Source organism: Herpailurus yagouaroundi, unplaced genomic scaffold (genome assembly GCF_014898765.1).
Source record: "Herpailurus yagouaroundi ecotype Mexico unplaced genomic scaffold, PumYag 162, whole genome shotgun sequence".
Taxonomy (NCBI): Eukaryota; Metazoa; Chordata; class Mammalia; order Carnivora; family Felidae; genus Herpailurus; species Herpailurus yagouaroundi.
The window spans coordinates 59420366-59437911 of NW_024412403.1; the positions used below are offsets into that span (position 1 = coordinate 59420366).

The 17546-nt window shown below is 47.0% G+C and overlaps 1 protein-coding gene across 2 annotated transcripts in view; it reads left to right on the forward strand.

Moving 5' to 3' along the window:
• Positions 1–2167: 2167 nt before the first annotated feature.
• CUNH3orf52 (chromosome unknown C3orf52 homolog) overlaps positions 2168–17546 on the forward strand; it is a 32331-nt gene continuing 16952 nt past the window's right edge. The window contains exons 1-2 of one of the 2 annotated variants that reach the window (XM_040484483.1): positions 2168–2403; positions 8913–9042. In XM_040484483.1, the coding sequence (XP_040340417.1) occupies positions 2266–2403; positions 8913–9042 (268 nt within the window). In that variant the 5' untranslated portion in view covers positions 2168–2265. The remainder of the gene's footprint in view (positions 2404–8912; positions 9043–17546) is intronic. The other variant, XM_040484482.1, reaches the window with a different exon arrangement.

Genomic DNA, 17546 nt, shown 5'->3' on the forward strand with positions numbered 1-17546 from the left:
ATAAGTCTACAACGTCCATCCTCACACAAAGCTATCGTTCTTTGTCTCCTGATGAGAACTTTTAAGATCTACTGTCTTAGCAACTTTCTTTTTTTTTAATTTTTATTTCTCTTATTTATTAAAAAAATTTTTTTTTAACATTTATTTATTTTTGAGATACACACAGAGAGAGAGCATGAGCAGGGGAGGGGTAGAGAGAGGGGGGGACACAGAATCTGAAGCAGGCTCCAGGCTCTGAGCTGTTAGCACAGAGCCCGACGCGGGGCTGGAACTCACCAACCTTGAGATCATGACCTGAGCCGAAGTCGGATGCTTAACCGACTGAGCCACCCAGGTGCCCCTCTTAGCAACTTTCATGTACACAAGACACATGCTACACTGCAGTCACCGTGCTGGACGCTGTACCCCCAGGTCCTACGTATCCCACCTTCTGGCTGAGGCCTGAGTTGATGGCCCTATTTACAATTGCACCTCCTCTTTCCCCTTCACCACTTGACACTCCAGCTCCCTTAATCTGCCTTATTTTTCTCCACAGCACACATCATTTCTAATATTCTAGAAATGTTGTGTAAGTTTCTTTCCCTCATTAAATAGAAGTGATCGCCATGGCAGTGATCTTGTTTTATTTAGCTACTTCTTCAGACATACCCCAAGCATCCAGAAGAACATCTGACATATAGCAAGCACTCAGTGCTGTTTGTTGAATTAAAGTGGACTGAATCTGTGCCCCATTCGGCACAGTATAGCACGTACTGGTAACAGAGAAGAGCGTGGAAAACTTCCGGGGGAGCACGCAAGTCAGGGAAGGTTTGGTGCTAAAAGTATGCATTAGCTAGAATTTAGAGATGGATGGGAATCGTCCGTGCAGAAGGTGGGTAGGAAAAACACTGCAAGCAAAGGGAACATCATATACAAAGACGTGGGGGTGGCAATAGAATGGGATATGTGAGGGCCAGCCCGGAAGAGGAATGTGACCAGACCAGACTATCGAATGTCTGAGAAGGAAGACAAGATGTCAGTTACCGTAGGGAAAAGACAGGGTGCAGGCTCCCTTTCCCTTGGCGCCCCAGATTCATTTTCTTCTCTGAGCTTTAGGAGGCTGACCCCTGACTTCTGTCACCAGTTTCTGGTGGGAGTCACGGAGAGGAGAGTGGCAGGTAGGGAGAAAGTTCACAGTATTTATTCCCGTCTGTCTCCTCCTTGCTGGGCTACAGTCCTGGAAGTGGCTGCAACTTTTTTGTGACCATAGAGCCCATCGGGAGTGCCCTCCTTCAAGGCTCCAGTCCCTTTTAGGCCCGCGGGTAATGATGGCTTTCTACTATCGCTTGTCCTTGGGTGCCCTAGCACCCCTTCTTGGTTCTCTTAACCCTTGATCCTTTGTTGAAAAGCTTTTTCGAAAAATCCCAGCTGTGTGAATGCAGCCTGATTCCTGCAGAATGTGCCAGCTAGAGCGAAGAAAGCAGAAGTCAGTGCAGACCGGCAGCTGAGCAGCTGCGGTCAGCATGACCCCCTCCAGCAGGCAGATGGAGTCCAGACGATCTGGTACCAGGCAACTGACAACTAGAGACCCAATATTGAGGAAGTGTCTGAACAGTAGGCAGGCTTTTGGACACAGGTCGACCTCTTCTGAAGTGAAGCTTATTTACATGCATCCTGTCCACAACTCAAACTGGTCTTAATACGTGTGCTGAGGGCAAGCCCGCTCTGAACAGAAGCTCGAGATGATCAACACACACCTTGCTTAGCAAACAAAATCCCAGGCTCCCCGAACTAGACGTTCTGCGCGAGTGCCTACTGCCTTCCCAGTTGCTTGTTGATTCGATGAATGAACTTGCGCTAGGCAGAGAACGCTGGGGCAAGCCCGGCAGCAGACAGCTCCTGGAGGTGGAATGCTACCTTTCCTCCGTGGCACGGCGGTCCGGATCCATCCGGGCCGCAGCTGCCACCCAACGGGCCCTGGGCTCAGCTTCTGCTTCGGATCTGTGCGAACAGGGAAAGGCAGAGCCGGCAGCGCCCTGAACAAACCAGAAAAACAGCCCTCTTCTGCTCTGCTCGCGAGCCCACGTAGGCGCGGCGGCTCTACCCCGGCGGGGGCCAGGGGCGCCTCCCCTTCGCCAGTGCCGCCCCGCCCCGCCCGCCGCCCGAGGTCTGTCCCGCCGCGCCCGCGGGGGGCGGAGTGTGAGCTCGCCGGGAGGCCGCTCTGGACTCTGCACCCCTACGTGTGTGCGCCCTACTTCCCGCGTGTCAGCCGTCCTCTGCCTGCCCATGGAAGGGGCCGGATCCCCATCGACGGGGGAAGAGCTGGAGCTCTCGGTGCTCGGGGGGCAGCCCGACGAGCAGAAGCCTCTCAACGGAACCGTCCAGGTCATCCCTCTCTCGGTCGAGGAGCCCCGCGCGGCCCAGGTAAGGCCTGCTGGGCTCCCGGGGCGGTGTCGGAGCGCGCTCTGAGCCCGGCTGTGGGCCCGGACCCCGGCTGGCACCCTCCCAGTTGCGCGTTTCCAGCCACCTCTCCCCGCATCGCGGACGCGGGGCGCTGGTGGTGCGCCCTGGGATCTTCTGAATGGAGCGGATTCCGGAGTGCGCTCTAGCCGGAGCCGGCCGGAGTCCCTGCGACCCCTCTGGCCCCTCCGACCGCCATGGAACTTGAGGAATCCTACCCCGGAGGTGTGTGGCTCCTCTCTTCAGAGAGAGAATCCCCAAGGATAGAGGTGGTTTAAAAAGGTTCGGTAACTTTAAATTCAGTGTGTGTGTGTGTGTGTGTGTGTGTGTGTGTGTGTGTGTTGTGTTTTCCAAGTAAGGAGAACTCGAGTGATAGATGGAGTCTTCTCCCTTTCTTTCATGGGCGTCTCCTGGCCTTACCTTTACTGCCTTGCCACTTCCACCCACCCTCCACCCTCCCCCTCTGCGCATCATCCCCCAGCCGGCTCACATCCCTCAGACACACACTTGTTCTTTTCCCAGACTTTAATTTCTCCTGAAGACAGGGGACAGGGGAGTGAACTTGCCCTGCCCAGTTGATGGGAAGTGATTTCAAAGTTCTTGTCCCGAAGAACTAGACTAATGGCTCATTTGCTTGGGCCTCCTTTCAATCTCTAAAGGACCTCTTTTCTGCTCCAGCCCTAGCAGTGACAGGAACATGATTCATTCTCATCAAATACTCGTAAAATAGCAGAGGCTTTGAATTCACAGCCATCTGCCGTCTGATGAACCCTAAGACTGGCTTGAGGTTTACAGAGCGCTTGGAACTCCCCATGTATATGGCTCCAACTTGATCTTTTTTAGATCTCACTTCTCCACTCCCACGCCTCGCCTTTGACTACTCTCAGCTGTTGATTTCAGGGATAAGCAAGGAAATCAAACGGTGAAAGCATTGCTTTTGCATGGGTTCCTGGAAACACTGTCCACTCTGCTTTTAGAAGGACCTATCGATACCCCGGGGAGTGATTTGGGGGATTTTATGAATGAGAGATGAATACCACAGAAGAATGAGGGTTGAAAGAAAGATGGTCTGATATCTGTGCAAGTGGCTGCCACCATGGGCTTCTGCCTCAGACCTCCATGGCAGGGTCCAGGAATGGATTTGGGAATACTTGCCACATGTTAGATAGATCCAGGACTCCCAGTGACTCCAGGGACTGAATCCAGAGATAGGAGTTTTGGTGACAACTTCAACACTAAAAGGTGTGCCCTGAGGCAAGGTGCCAAGGTCTGTGTTCCCAAGGGTCAAATGGTAATGTAATGTGGTTAACTGGGCTTCTCTGGGAGGCCTGGGAATGCCTTGCTGAAAACAGATGAGTAGAAGCCACACTCACGTAGGGCATCCGTATTCTATAATTGTTTATTTAGTACCCAGGAGAGATTGCTCTTTCGTGTTCTAATTACTTCCTCATCAGCCGGGTATACACGGAGAGCCTAGACTTCCTTGTGAATTAGCTTTGTAGGTCACCAAATAGTAAGAGCTATGGTGGTTGACAGAATGGTGTGGAGGTGAAGGGTTACCTGAGCACTCGGAGGGCATTCAAAAATTTGAACAGGAAATATCAAAAAATGAGAAAATCCTCCTGTAATGTGTTAATCATTCTCTTTGGTTCTGTAGAATAAGTTAAAGTGTATTTTATTTTACTAAAAGTTTATTTATTTTGAGAGAGAGAGTGAGAGAGAGAGCACATGGGGGAGGGGCAGAGAGAGAGAGAGAGGGAGAGAGAGAGAGAGAGAGAGAGAGAGAGAGAGAGAGGGAGAAAGAGAATCCCAAGCAGGCTCCATGCAGTCAGCACAGAGCCCATGCGGGGCTCGAACTGACGAACCATGAGAGCGTGACCTGAGCTGAAATCCAGAGTCGGACGCTTAACCTGCTGAGCCACCCAGGCTCCCCCTGAAGTGTATTTAAAAAAAAATTTTTTTTTAACGTTTATTTATTTTTGGGACAGAGAGAGACAGAGCATGAACGGGGGAGGGGCAGAGAGAAAGGGAGACACAGAATCGGAAGCAGGCTCCAGGCTCTGAGCCATCAGCCCAAAGTCCGACGCGGGGCTCGAACTCACAGACCGCGAGATCGTGACCTGAGCTGAAGTCGCACGCTCAACCGACTGAGCCACCCAGGCGCCCCTGAAGTGTATTTTAAATTGAAAAGTCAACTACTGTACAATCCTGTAAAGTGCTTGGGCGTGCCAGGCATCTGAGAATTTTGTGTGTAGGGTCTCCTTCAACTCTATGCTAAGATTTCCAATTTTGAAATGCAGCTTAAGCCCATGTATTTTTATTTGTTATTTTATTTTATTATTTTTTAAGCCCACGTATTTTTAGTCACCATATGCTTTGTACGTATCATGTGCCACATACTTCCCATACATAAATGCTTCTAATTACCCCCAACAAACTTAAGAGGAAGGTGTCAGTGTTCTGATTTGACAGATGAAGAAACTGGAAGACTGAGGCTCAGAGAAGTTACCACAATACTCAGGTTCACTCAATGGTGGCTCTGAGATTTGAACTCAGGCTTTTTAGGTCTCAAACAACGCTGTTTTTATGGGTTTATTTTATTGATAATTAGGGAGAGAAAATATATGTGTAATTTATACTCACTTATGTATAATTGCCTAAATTATATGTTCCTAATTTCAGTAAGTTTGGGCACTTAAGTGAAATATGAGTATTTGCGTAGCATATCTGGAATGAGGAGGGAGTTGCAGGTGGATGGGTGAAGAGGAGGGGACAGTTTTGGGACAGTTGGGAAGAAGACACCCCGTGTCTAGGGTATCTTCCTATTGGAAGGTCTGATCTGGGAGGGGATACAGAGGCAGTGGAAAGAAATTCTTTCCCCTTCTTGGAGCTTGAGGGAAAGGAATGTAAGCCACTGAGTTTACTTTGCCTGTTGTCACTGTAAACATAGTAATATAGTTGGGTCAGAAATGAAAATGAAGTTATGGGTAATAGATGGAGATTGGTTTTCTTTTTATGGCTCATCACATGGGATCTGACCTCGGTTCCCAAATAGAAGTCCCAGAGACATTTTAAGGGACAGCATCATTAATAATGCAATAAGTTGATAGTTTTGAAGTAGGCAAGACTTCAAAATTAGCCCCATTGCTATGCATTGTTCAGAATTTAGGACAAGAATCAGCTAGATTTTTTTATGTGTGGACAAGTGAATTAAATCCCACAATGAGATTACAAAGCACAGATTTTCCTACGCGCTAAGAAAAATTTTCCAGATACGTACATTATCTGCTCCTAATTGCACCAAAGAGAAGAAAAGCTGTTTGTATCCAAGAGATAGTCTTGCCATTGTGGCAGGGCCTTATGTCATGTGTTTGGATGTGACTATCTGGGGGAATGTTTAGAGGGAAGCTACAAAAATTCTTGAGCCATAAAATGCAGATCATAGAATGTAAGATGCAGTTTGCAAAAGTCTCTGGAAAGCACCCTGCAGAAAAACCTGCCTGTGGTTTCTCCTCCTGGCCTAGAATTTGGGCGTGAGAGAATGAAGATGCCAGTGAAGGAGGCAGTATGTCTTTGTGACCTGGTTTTTAGGGGAGTCTCAGCGCAGGGGGCACTCACCTGCTGTATCAGAGTGTCTTCACCCTCAGGGCACCGTGGAATCTTGGGGGTGGGAGTGGGGGTGAGGGGGACCTTCTAAAGGATACACAAGTCTTGGTTGATGCTAATGTGCAGAGAGCTGAGAAGCACTGTCATTTATTTTTGGGTTGGGAGTAGCTGACCGACTACTTTATAATGGCTTAGAGTCTGTGAAGGTTAATTTTGCAAAGGATGGTATCTCTCCCCGAGGGCTGACGGCAGGACAGTGAACTGGCTGTGTGTTGACAGCTTTGGGCTGGACACGAAGAGGCATTTTGTACAGGTGAGGGCTGTGTAATTCTGAGCTGACTTCCCCTCTGAAGTCAGAGTAGTGGGCCCTTCATACCACCAGGGTCCTAGTTTATTATCTGTAAGGGAAAACATCAGTGAAGGCAACAAGAGGCCAGAGAGATGCATTGACCCTCATTCTGTGGTTCCTTTGAGACTTCAGCCCATTTCATTTTGTACTAATCTTATGCTCCTGGCTGCTTCTTGTAGAAGGACTGAAAATGGCAGGGCATATGGGTGGCTCAGTTGGCTAAGCATCCGACTCTTGGTTTCAGCTCAGGTCACGATCTCTCATTTCATGGGTTCGATCCCCATGGCAAGCTTTGTGCTTGCAGTGCAGGGCCTGCTTGGTATTCTCTCTTCCCCTCTCTCTGCCCCTCCCCCACTGTCTCTCTGTCTTTCTCTCAAAATAAATAAATAAACTTAGAAGAAAAAAAAAAGGACTGAAAATGGCATGGGGTCATTTTGTTCTCAGGGGCTCCATAAGGAAGATATAGTCCTGTTCCCTGAGAAGTTAAAGGTTCCTTATACTGAGACTTCTTTTTCCCCATGCCTTATTGAGCCCTTGGCTTTGGTGGCTTTGGAGCAGTTTTCAATTTTTGGCTGGCACTGTCCTTGAACTCCAGAAGCATACTTACCTCAAGAGCGTTTTCTTCTGTCCAGACGTTCCCTTTATTGGTCCTTCATACCCAACCAGAGGAGCCAATGTAAAGTGCACTCAGGGGCTCCACAACGTGAGCTCTACTCCAGACTTTCTCCAAGTACCTTCTTACAAATTGTAGAACCCTCTACAACGAAGCCACACCCATGTGTTACGTGCCTACTGCCGACTGAGGCACAAGTGTAGGATGTAACAACAAGGAAGTTCAAGAACCACCCCTCCTTCTATCTGGTTTCAGTTTACCTTGGAAGATAAGCTGGTATCTTGAACATGAAACCAGACAAAGCAGGGGCAGATGAGCTGTGTGGACAGCTCACGTTCTGGGGGGCTCTGTCCTTGGGCGACGTGGCAGGGAGGCCTCCACAAAAGGAGAGATCTGACTTGGCTCCTGAAGAGTGATGAGGCTTCAGGACAGAAGTCTCAACCCTGATAGAGCAACTGATTCAGTCCGGGAGGCTCAAAATTACAGACGGGGGCCTGCCCTCACCTCGTGGCAATCTGGTCCCCTGTGTCCAGGTACGGCCTCGGGGTGTGTAGTTTAAATTCCTGATGTGCCGCCGGCCAGGCTTGGGAACCTGTCACTGAGAAAGTCTGAACTGTAGTCCTAAAGTGAACGATTTCCTTTTCTGCTGGCCACCAGCACCGTCATGATGGGAGAGACAGTAAACAAGGTGCCTGTTCAGGAGCGAGACTCCAGAAATGCCTGCTGCTGCTTTGTGAGACGAGAACACTGAGCAACGATTGCTGTCATTTGTTGAATTGCTAATCTTTGTTTAGCAGGGGCTTCGTGTGCGCGATCTCTCGTGCACGCGATCTCTGGTTTCTACCACAGCCCTGTGCGCTACACTTGTTATTTTTACAGTTGAGGATGTCGGGGCTGGTGAGCTTCAGTAGCTTGCTGAATGAGGGCGTCGCTCTGCTTTTAAGTGTGGGAGGGGAATCCCGATGCAGAAACACACCTTTTCCCCATCGCAGTCCTTGGTCTCTGTGTGGGAATTACCCAATGGCTCAGTGGGAAGCAGAAGAGTCCTGGGACCTTGTAGGGGCAGGTGGTGGCCCTGAGTGGAAGCACCGTGGCAGCCAGGCCCACTCGTAACCTGGAGCTCTGCACGATGGCACGGGGGGCCATGGACAAAAGGTGCCAGCTTTGTAGGGACACACAGCGGGCATCAGCCCTGGCTGCTCTCTGTACCTGCCTCTGCCTCTGGGAGATGGGCCAGTGGCCCCCCTGCGGGGCTGTTAGCATGCAATGAATTGGTGTTGGTGATCAATAAGCCATGGCAGTGGCTGCCTCACTGCTGCTTATTTCCTGCTGTGTCTCATGTCCTTCCTTTCATTTCCCTTCGCAGGCCCTAATTACACATTACAGGTCACAGCAGTAGCCTCTTAGCTTTTGCACACACCATTTTGCTCTGAATCTTAAGTCTACTCTTATGCTTCAAAACCTTCCACAGGTCCCCAGCTCACACCAAATTAAGTCCAAACTGCTCTGACCACATTCAGAGCCCTCTCAGATTGCCTCCAGCCTTTCACTCTCTCTAATCTTAGCTGTTACTACTTGCCACATTTCTGTTAGCTGAGGCTCTTGGCCGGGTCCGTCACCAACCCACACGAAGGATGCTTGCTCTCTCCTGGCTTTGGAATGCCTTTCTCTGTCTGTCCTTCCGAATCCTGCCTAACCTCCCCACCTCAGGGCCCTCTGGGTGTCTTCTCCCTCACTTCTGTGTGAGGTTCCATTCTGCTTCTTTGTAAACCTGACTTCGTGGAGGGGAGCCCCCTGGAGGGCAGGATCCCACTGCCTTCATTTCTGTATCACTGGCCCTTGGTAAGCATTCAGAAATGCTTGTTGAGACCAGTGACTGCCTCACAGTGTCCCTCTGCTTTCCAGGCTAACAAGGAGAACCCTTGGAGCTCCTGTAATAAGAAATTGATTGGAAAGTGCAAACTGTGGATGGTCATTGCCTCTGTTTTCCTAGGTCTCATTGTAGTGATCATCATAAGCTTATGTCTTATTGGAGGTAAGAGGACTTAAGTAGGACTAAGTTGATGCATTTTAAGAACTTATGTAATGTTTATGACTTACACTTGTTTCTGATATGAAAGATGTGCTGATTGCTGTTTCTTTATAATATGAATTTAAAACTGGTTTGGGATTTGGTATGAGTGGCAGCTATACATGTTTCTTTGTTTGCTTTATTTCATATTTTTTTTTTTTTTGTGGTTTGTTTTATAAGCTCTGAAAGAAGGGTGGAGACCAACATTTTACTTTAAACTCTGCCCACCGGATCTTGAAAATTTCTCAAGTGTTAATTTAAACACTAACTTATATTTCATTGTGTCTCTGCACCTGCTGTTTGAATATTTTTCCTTATCATTTGTTTGCTAAAATAATTATTGTACTTCATCTGATATACCTGGGACATTATTATAATGATAAATAATGAATAGCCCATTTGAAAGCATCTTTAAAACTTCAACAGAACCATGAATGTATAAAATGTCATGAATTTATTTTGGAAATAACTGTTTATTATATTTGTGTTATATGTGTTTACAAAACAAAACTTACATGGTGCTAACTATATCCTTTACATACATTATTTTAGTTATTATTTATTATGAAAATGAAAATAATCCATATGCAGTTACCCATGAAGCCCATCTATATTATTAATATTTCATTATACTTTCTTCTATCCTTTTCTCGCATTTTTAAAATAATTTGAGATAAAGATTTTTTTTAATCATCTTGTGGCCTACCTTTAGGATTTTTAGTGCCATGTTGAGACCATTTTGCCAATTCATTAGAAATTATTTGTGAGGGGCGCCTGGGTGGCTCAGTCAGTTGAGCATCTGACTTCAGCTTGGGTCATGATCTCATGGTTGGTGAGTTTCAGCCCCGCATCAGACTCTCTGCTGTCAGCACAGGGCTCACTTTGGATCTTCTGCCCCTCTCTCTGTCTACTCCTCCCCCACTCGTGCACTATCTCTCTCTCAAAAATCAGTAAACATTAAAAAGAAAAGAAATTATTTATGAACACTTTTTTAAAATTACTGTGTGTGATGTAGTCTTCCACACCATTTTAAAGTGTTTTTAAATAGTTGCTAATTTTTTATGATTATTGATATTAAGGTTTTCATGATGCATAAATATAGGACCCTCCAGTGGACAATCATTTCAGTTTTAAAATAGGAAAGAAGAAAATTGTTTTTATTTGTAAGTGGGGATGATTGCAGGGGCAGGGAGTTGGGATACTTCTTCTGGAGTTGGGATACTCTTGTATCCTGCAACTTTGCTGAATTCATGAATCAGTTCTAGCAGTTTTTTGGTGGAATCTTTTACGTTTTCCACATAGAGTATCATGTCATCTGCGAAGTTGAAAGTTTGACCTCCTCCTGGCTGATTTGGATGCCTTTTATTTCTTTGTGTTGCCTGATTGCTGAGGCTAAGACTTCCAATACTATGTTGAATAACAGTGGCGAGAGTGGACATCCCTGTCTTGTTCCTGACCTTAGGGGGAAAGCTCTCAGTTTTTCCCCATTGAGGATGATATTAGTGTTAGGTCATTCGTATACGGCTTTTATGATGTCGAGGTATGCTCCTTCTAGCCCTACTTTCTTGAGGGTTTTTATCAAGAAAGGATGCTGTATTTTGTCAAATGCTTTCTCTGCATCTGTTGAGAGGATCATATGGTTCTTGTCCTTTCTTTTATTGATGTGATGAATCATGTTAATTGTTTTGTGGATATTGAACCAGCCCTGCATCCCAGGTATAAATCCCATTTGGTCGTGGTGAATAATTTTTTTAATGTATTATTGGATCCTGTTGGCTAATATCTTGTTGAGGATTTTTGCATCCATGTTCATCGGGGAAATTGGTCTATAGTTCTCCTTTTTAGTGGGGTCTCTGTCTGGTTTTGGAATCAAGGTAATGCTGGCCTCATAGAAAGAATGTGGAAGTTTTCCTTCCATTTCTATTTTTTGGAACAGTTTCAAGAGAATAGGTGTTAACTCTTTCTTAAATGTTTGGTAGAATTCCCTTGGAAAGCCATCTGGTCCTGGACTCTTGTTTTTGGGGAGATTTTTGGAGTTGGGATACTCTTGAGGGTGATCTGGTTTCCACAAGGATTTGGGTTGAGTTGGGTTCTTCTTAGTAAACCCAGTCTTGGGTGAGAGCAAGATTGAGGATCCCCTGAGTCTCTCCAGAAGGCGTCCTGGGATTTTCTTCAGGAACTCCACTTGCCCTTCACCTCATGTTCCTCTTCCCGACCTCCTCCTCTCCTGTCTCAAGGGTTTAAAGTCCCTGAAGGAATAGGAAAGCTGAAAGATATATGCCAACCTCCAGCATGTTTCTCAGGCAGGCACCATGTTTGCTTAGTTACTTATGGCACAGTTGAGGTGGGATGGGTGATCCTTGGAGGCCATGGGCTGGTTTTGAGGTAGGTGCTACACCCCTTCCATCATGCTGAGGACAGCAGTTTTGGGGTGGGCCTTCATATGCCCTCTTCCCATTAACTCCCACACGTGGATGTTGAACTGAGGTTGAGCCATGCAGCCTTGTCCCATCACAATTAGGTGGTGCTACCCTGAATGTTGGCCGATTTGTCTCTTGGCATCTGGGGCCTCTAGCAAAGGATGATGCTTCAGGTCCAGTTGGTTTAATATTCAGGATTCTAAAGCACAAGACCCAAGAGCTGTCTTCCATTCTCAAAAATCATCCAATCTCTTCAACTCACAAACAGTGATCTGCAGAGGCAGGGATTGCACTTCCCTCCACAGTTTCTCAGGGGACACGTGAGTTATAGGATAATATTCAGGGAGGAGCTTTATACTACGTGTAGTGCAAGCTTCATTCTCAGTGTGGTTGTAAAATCGTATTTAAAAATGTTAATGCTGTAGAGAGATTTGCAAACTTTCACATGTTTTAAATCAGAGCCCTACTTTTACTTTACTTGGCACCTCAGCCCTCAGGGGTTTGGGCCTTTGGGGAGAGTCATAATAGGTGACGGTGGGAGTTTGCAATAGGGAAAAGGGGCAGGGACAGGGCTCCCTCCATGACGGCCCCGGCCTCACCCAGAGCGAGCTCTGTAGGTACTTCTGGGATGACAGTATTAAGAATTGGTCATTGCCTAATTGCCAAGCCCCAGCAAAGGAATCAAATTCATAGAACTTCTGGGCTCTGTGTGGAAAATACTCCCGCTTGGAAAAGCACAGTGTTAGGAGAGTCAAGGGCTGCACATATGGCTGTCTGGCTTCATTAAGAAGTGAGGTTCCGGGGCACCTGGGTGGCGCAGTCGGTTGGGCGTCCGACTTCAGCCAGGTCATGATCTCGCAGTCCGTGAGTTCGAGCCCCGCGTCGGGCTCTGGGCTGATGGCTCAGAGCCTGGAGCCTGTTTCTGATTCTGTGTCTCCCTCTCTCTCTGCCCCTCCCCCGTTCATGCTCTGTCTCTCTCTGTCCCAAAAAAATAAATAAACGTTAAAAAAAAAAAAAAAAAAAAGAAGTGAGGTTCCTCAGGGGCCCCTGGGTGGCTCAGGTGAATGAGTGTCAGACTCTTGGTTTCAGCTCCGGTCACAATCTCGTGGTTCATGATCTCATGGTTCTCGAGATCGAGCCCCGTGTGGGGCTCTGTTGCTGACAGCACTGAGCCTGCTTGGGGATTCTCTCTCCCTCTCTCTCTGCCCCTTCCCCTGCTCTCTCTCTGTCTCTCTCAAAATAAATAAATACACATTAAAAGCTTTTTTGGAAAAAAAAAAAAAAAGCGAGGTTCCTCCTGAGCTGCTTTTGCCATTTTTTTGCCTCCTTCTTCCCTTTCTCCTACTCCTCAGTGTCCTGTCTCAGGGCTCCGTAGTACACAGACTGAGGCTCAGAGGCAGAGGTGTTAATGACTGTGGAGCCGGAGTGGACACAGAAGTGGACACGAAGCAGGTCCCACGATGGAAGGGGTAACTACCTGAGGAGGGCACAGTGGGGTACCCACGGAGAGGTGTCCACTGTGGAGGTGTACCTTGTCACTAACGTTGTTAAGAATGACCATCAACTATGGTCTGTTTTGTTCTTGTTAATTTTCTGCAGGTTGTGCACCCTTTACTGCCTGCCCCTCAGGTGGGCTGTCCAGCCACTTTGCCTTTGCCCTGCCATTGAAGTGGTGGCAAATTCAGGGTCATGGCTCTGCTTATAGCACTGAGCCGGGGCTGCCCACACACTGTGCAGAAGAGGCTAGCACTCTGCCAGGCTTATGGTAAACAGTGAAATCTTTTTAAGTGGCCGCGTTTGGGAGCAGAGCCCAGGGAATTGTGTTGCGTCTGGAGGCTTGGTTTTGTCTTAGCTCTTGAGGGAAGAGATAATGATGGATTCTTTTCTTCTCTCTAAAGAATTGTAAGTTCCTTGATATAAATGGTAAAGGGGGGGGAGGCTCCCCCCTTCCCCCTCCCCCCCCCCCACCCCGGGCTCAAAGTCATCTTCTTTCTGGATAATTTGGAGGATCATTTAAGCACCCTCCAGGGTTCTCTTTGATTTGCCCCAGCCAGGGAGGGGAGAGACCTGAAGAACACCCTACGAATGACACTCTGGGTTGGGCAAAGTATTTTAAATGTTACAAAAGCCAAACTGTGACAGGTAGGTGGACACTTGGAAATATACTTTATTTTTTTTAATTTTTTTTTTTTAATTTTTTTTTTTCAACATTTATTTATTTTTGGGACAGAGAGAGACAGAGCATGAACAGGGGAGGGGCAGAGAGAGAGGGAGACACAGAATCGGAAACAGGCTCCAGGCTCTGAGCCATCAGCCCAGAGCCTGACGCGGGGCTCGAACTCATGGACCGTGAGATCGTGACCTGGCTGAAGTCGGACGCTCAACCGACTGCGCCACCCAGGCGCCCCGGAAATATACTTTAAAGGTGATCAGATTTAACACTGTGGGGACCTTTATGTGATATCCTCCAGCATCACGGATTTCTGCCTGACTTCTTTGTTCTCTTTACATACAGGCTTTTCCGTGAGTAGGAATGCTGTGGTTCCAAGATACTAACTCAACCTGACCTGAACAAATTATGCATTTTCTCCAAGGTTCGATGTCTTCATCTTAAAATGAAAACATTTGGGGCGCCTGGGTGGCTCAGTCGGTTAAGTGTCTGACTTTGGCTCATGACCTCACAGTTCTTGAGTTAAAGCCCCGCGTCAGGCTCTGTGAGACGGCTCAGATCCTGGAGCCTGCTTCAGATTCTGTGTCTCCTCCCTCTCTGTCCCCTGTCTGCTGGCTCTCTCTCTCTCTCTCAAAAATAAATAAACATTAAAAAAATTTTTTTAATGAAAACATTAGTATTTAACTCATAGGGTTGGTTTGAGAATTACATGAGAATTACACCTACCGAGGCATAGCCGAGTGTCTGTACATGATGCTTAGTATATAGTAGCCATTCTTCCTGTTGTCCAGGCTTGATGTCTTGAAACTGTTTTTGATCCCTTCTTCTCTCCTATATCTAGGTAATTGTCAAAGATGTAAGCAGAGACTTCAGCAGAAGTGGCGTGTGTTGAATGTTTTGTTGAATGAATTGCTTTGCCTTTGAGTTGGGTATAAGAGCCACATTTTACACTGTCGCAATGTGTCGGCAGACAGGTTGCACAGGGCAGTGCTCCCCGGTGCAGGCTGACTGATGGGAAAATCCTAGACAGACAGCATTGGCAAGTTATAAACCAGCAAGGCTTTTGGGGGCAGGAACTTAGTGGCAAATCTGTAGGCCCAGTCCCTTGAAGTTTCTTTGTGTTTTCACCTCTTTCTCTTTCCCTCAAATCTCATATGTTTCTCCACCTTCCCAACACCAACCGCTTCACTTATGCTCTCCATGGGATCCTCTCCAGCTTCTCCTAACCCATGGATCTTTAGATAGCTCCATGTCTGCCTAAGCATCTTCAGGGTTTTTTCAACCTGAGCCTCTTCAAATGTGTTGGCATTGTCTGTCTTTCAAAATTTTCTTCCCTCAGAATCTTGCTGCTTCATTTTAGGATTTTTTTTCTCGTTCTCTTTTTTCACTGGCAGACTTCTAGAAATAGGGGTCTGCATTTGGATCTTGCCTCCTGATTGCTCCTAACCCATTGGTTCCTTCTTCCCAAGGTTACCTGTAATTGCTTGATCATGAAGCCCAGTGGCCTTTCCCCCATCTCTGCCCTATTTGTAGCCTATTTGAGTGCGTTGTGCTCTTGTGGGTCTACAGAACTCCTGGGCCTCGTGTCTCCTGCTGTTTCTGCCTTTGGCCTCCACATGTGGTACTTGAGGCTTGTCTTCAACCTTCTTACTTTTCACACTCTGCATCCTTTCCCTTGAGGAATTCATTTACTCCCAAGGCGGCAGCCACCCCTCTTGGAGCTGACTCCTAGATCTGCATCCACACTCTTTTCCTGAATTTGAGTCATACTCTCGGCTGGAAAGATCTCCGCCTGATTGTCTCCATCATTACACGAAACCACTATTCGTTTGTGTCCCCTTCCCCCGTTAGCGCCCTCTATGGTTTCATGAGACCCTGTTTATTCCAGCTCTGCTACCATCCATTTGTGCAACTTCAGGCAAATTCTTCAACCTTCTTAGCCTCAGTTTCCACATTTGTAAGATCTAAATGATTTCTGAATCTGAGTCTATAAGTGGATCCTGATACTACTGCTTACTAGCTCAACCTGACCTGAACAAATTATGGATTTTCTCTAAGCTTCAATGTCTTCCTTTAAAAAATTTTTTTAATACTTACTCATTTTTGAGAGACAGAGCATGAGCGGGGGAGGGGCAGAGAGAGAGGGAGACACAGAATCCGAGGCAGGCTCCAGGCTCTGAGCTGTCAGCACAGAGCCCGACTCGGGGCTTGAACTCACAAGCTGTGAGATCAAGACCTGAGCCGAAGGCAGATGCTCAACCGACTGAGCCACCCGGGTGCCCCCAGTGTCTTCATTTTAAAATGAAAACATTAGGGGCGCCCGGGTGGCTCAGTCAGTTAAGTGTCCAACTCTTGATTTCAACTCAGGTCATGATCTTGTGGTTCGTGGGATTGAACCTCACATCAGGTTCTGGGGTTGACAGGGTGGAGTCTGCTTGGGATTCTCTCTGCGCCTTCCCCATTCGCGTGCATGCTTTGTCTCTCTCTCTCTCTCTCAAAATAAATAAAAACTTTAAAAAAATAAATAAAATGAAAACATTAATATTTAACTCATAAGGTCGATTTGAGAATTACATGAGAATTAAAGCTGCAAGTGTGCAGCTGAGTGTAGGTAATGGTTAGTACAGTAGCTATTCTTTCTGTTGTCTGGGCTTGATATCTTGGAACTGTTTTTTGATCTCTTCGTCTCTCCTGCGTCCAGGGAGTAGTCAAATCTTTTTTTTTTTTTTTTTAATTTCTTTTAACGTTTTATTTATTTTTGAGACAGGGAGAGACAGAGCACGAACAGGGGAGGGTCAGAGAGAGGGAGACACAGAATCCGAAGCAGGCTCCAGGCTCCGAGCGGTCAGCACAGAGCCTGACGCGGGGCTCGAACTCACGGACTGCGAGATCATGACCCGAGCCGAAGTCGGCCGCCTAACCGACTGAGCCACCAAGGCGCCCCAAAGGGAGTAGTCAAATCTTACCCAGTCTCATCCGGTCATTCCTTGGCAGTGCCTTGATAATGCACTGGCAAGTGCCTTTATCAGTGACTGTCCACTTCCTGCAGGCTGCTGCGGTGGGTCCTTTGTATGTGTTGATTTCCATCTTTCCCATTTCCCACAATGGAGCGGTTGATATTTCTGCTGAGAAAACAGCTTCAGAGATTTTACGTGACTGACTCGGGTCTCATGAGTAATAAATATTGGCCAACACCAAGGTTCAAACTAAGTCTGGCTACCATTAAAGCCAGCTCCGTCTCCTCCATCTCAGGCTTTCTCCTTCCCTCCCTCCTTCCTTCTGAGTTCCACTGCCTGCAGTCAAAATCAATCTCTCCCAATCTTGTGTTTAGTGGCCTGTCTGCCTCGGCCCTCCCAGTTCCCTTTCTTCCCATCCATCATCAGATTTTCCTCCACTTCTTCCTGGGAGACGTTTAACAACCTCCATCATCTCCTGAAGACATCTGGCGTTTAGGGCCTCCCTCTGAAGCCTCATTTCTTATATTCCAGACAAAGAGCTGTTTTGTGTGTCTCCAGCATTCTTTGTATGTTTTGTGACTTTTTTTGAAGTTTATTTATTTATTTTGAGAGATACAGAGACAGTGTGAGTAGGGGAGGGGCAGAGAGAGAGGGAGAGAGAGAAAATCCCAAGCAGGCTCCGCACCGTCAAGTGCACAGCCTGATGTGGTTCTCGAACTCACGAAACTGACCTGAGCTGAAACTGAGAGTTGGATGCTTAACGGACAGAGCCACCCAGGTGTCCTTATTTTGTGATTTTTTTTTTTTTTAAACACTTTTTCTCTGTCCAGATGAAGTCTCAGTAGTGGCATAAAAACTCTCCTGACTGGATAAGTCCATTGTTAGTATTGTTATTTTAACAGACACAACTATTTTAGCCAG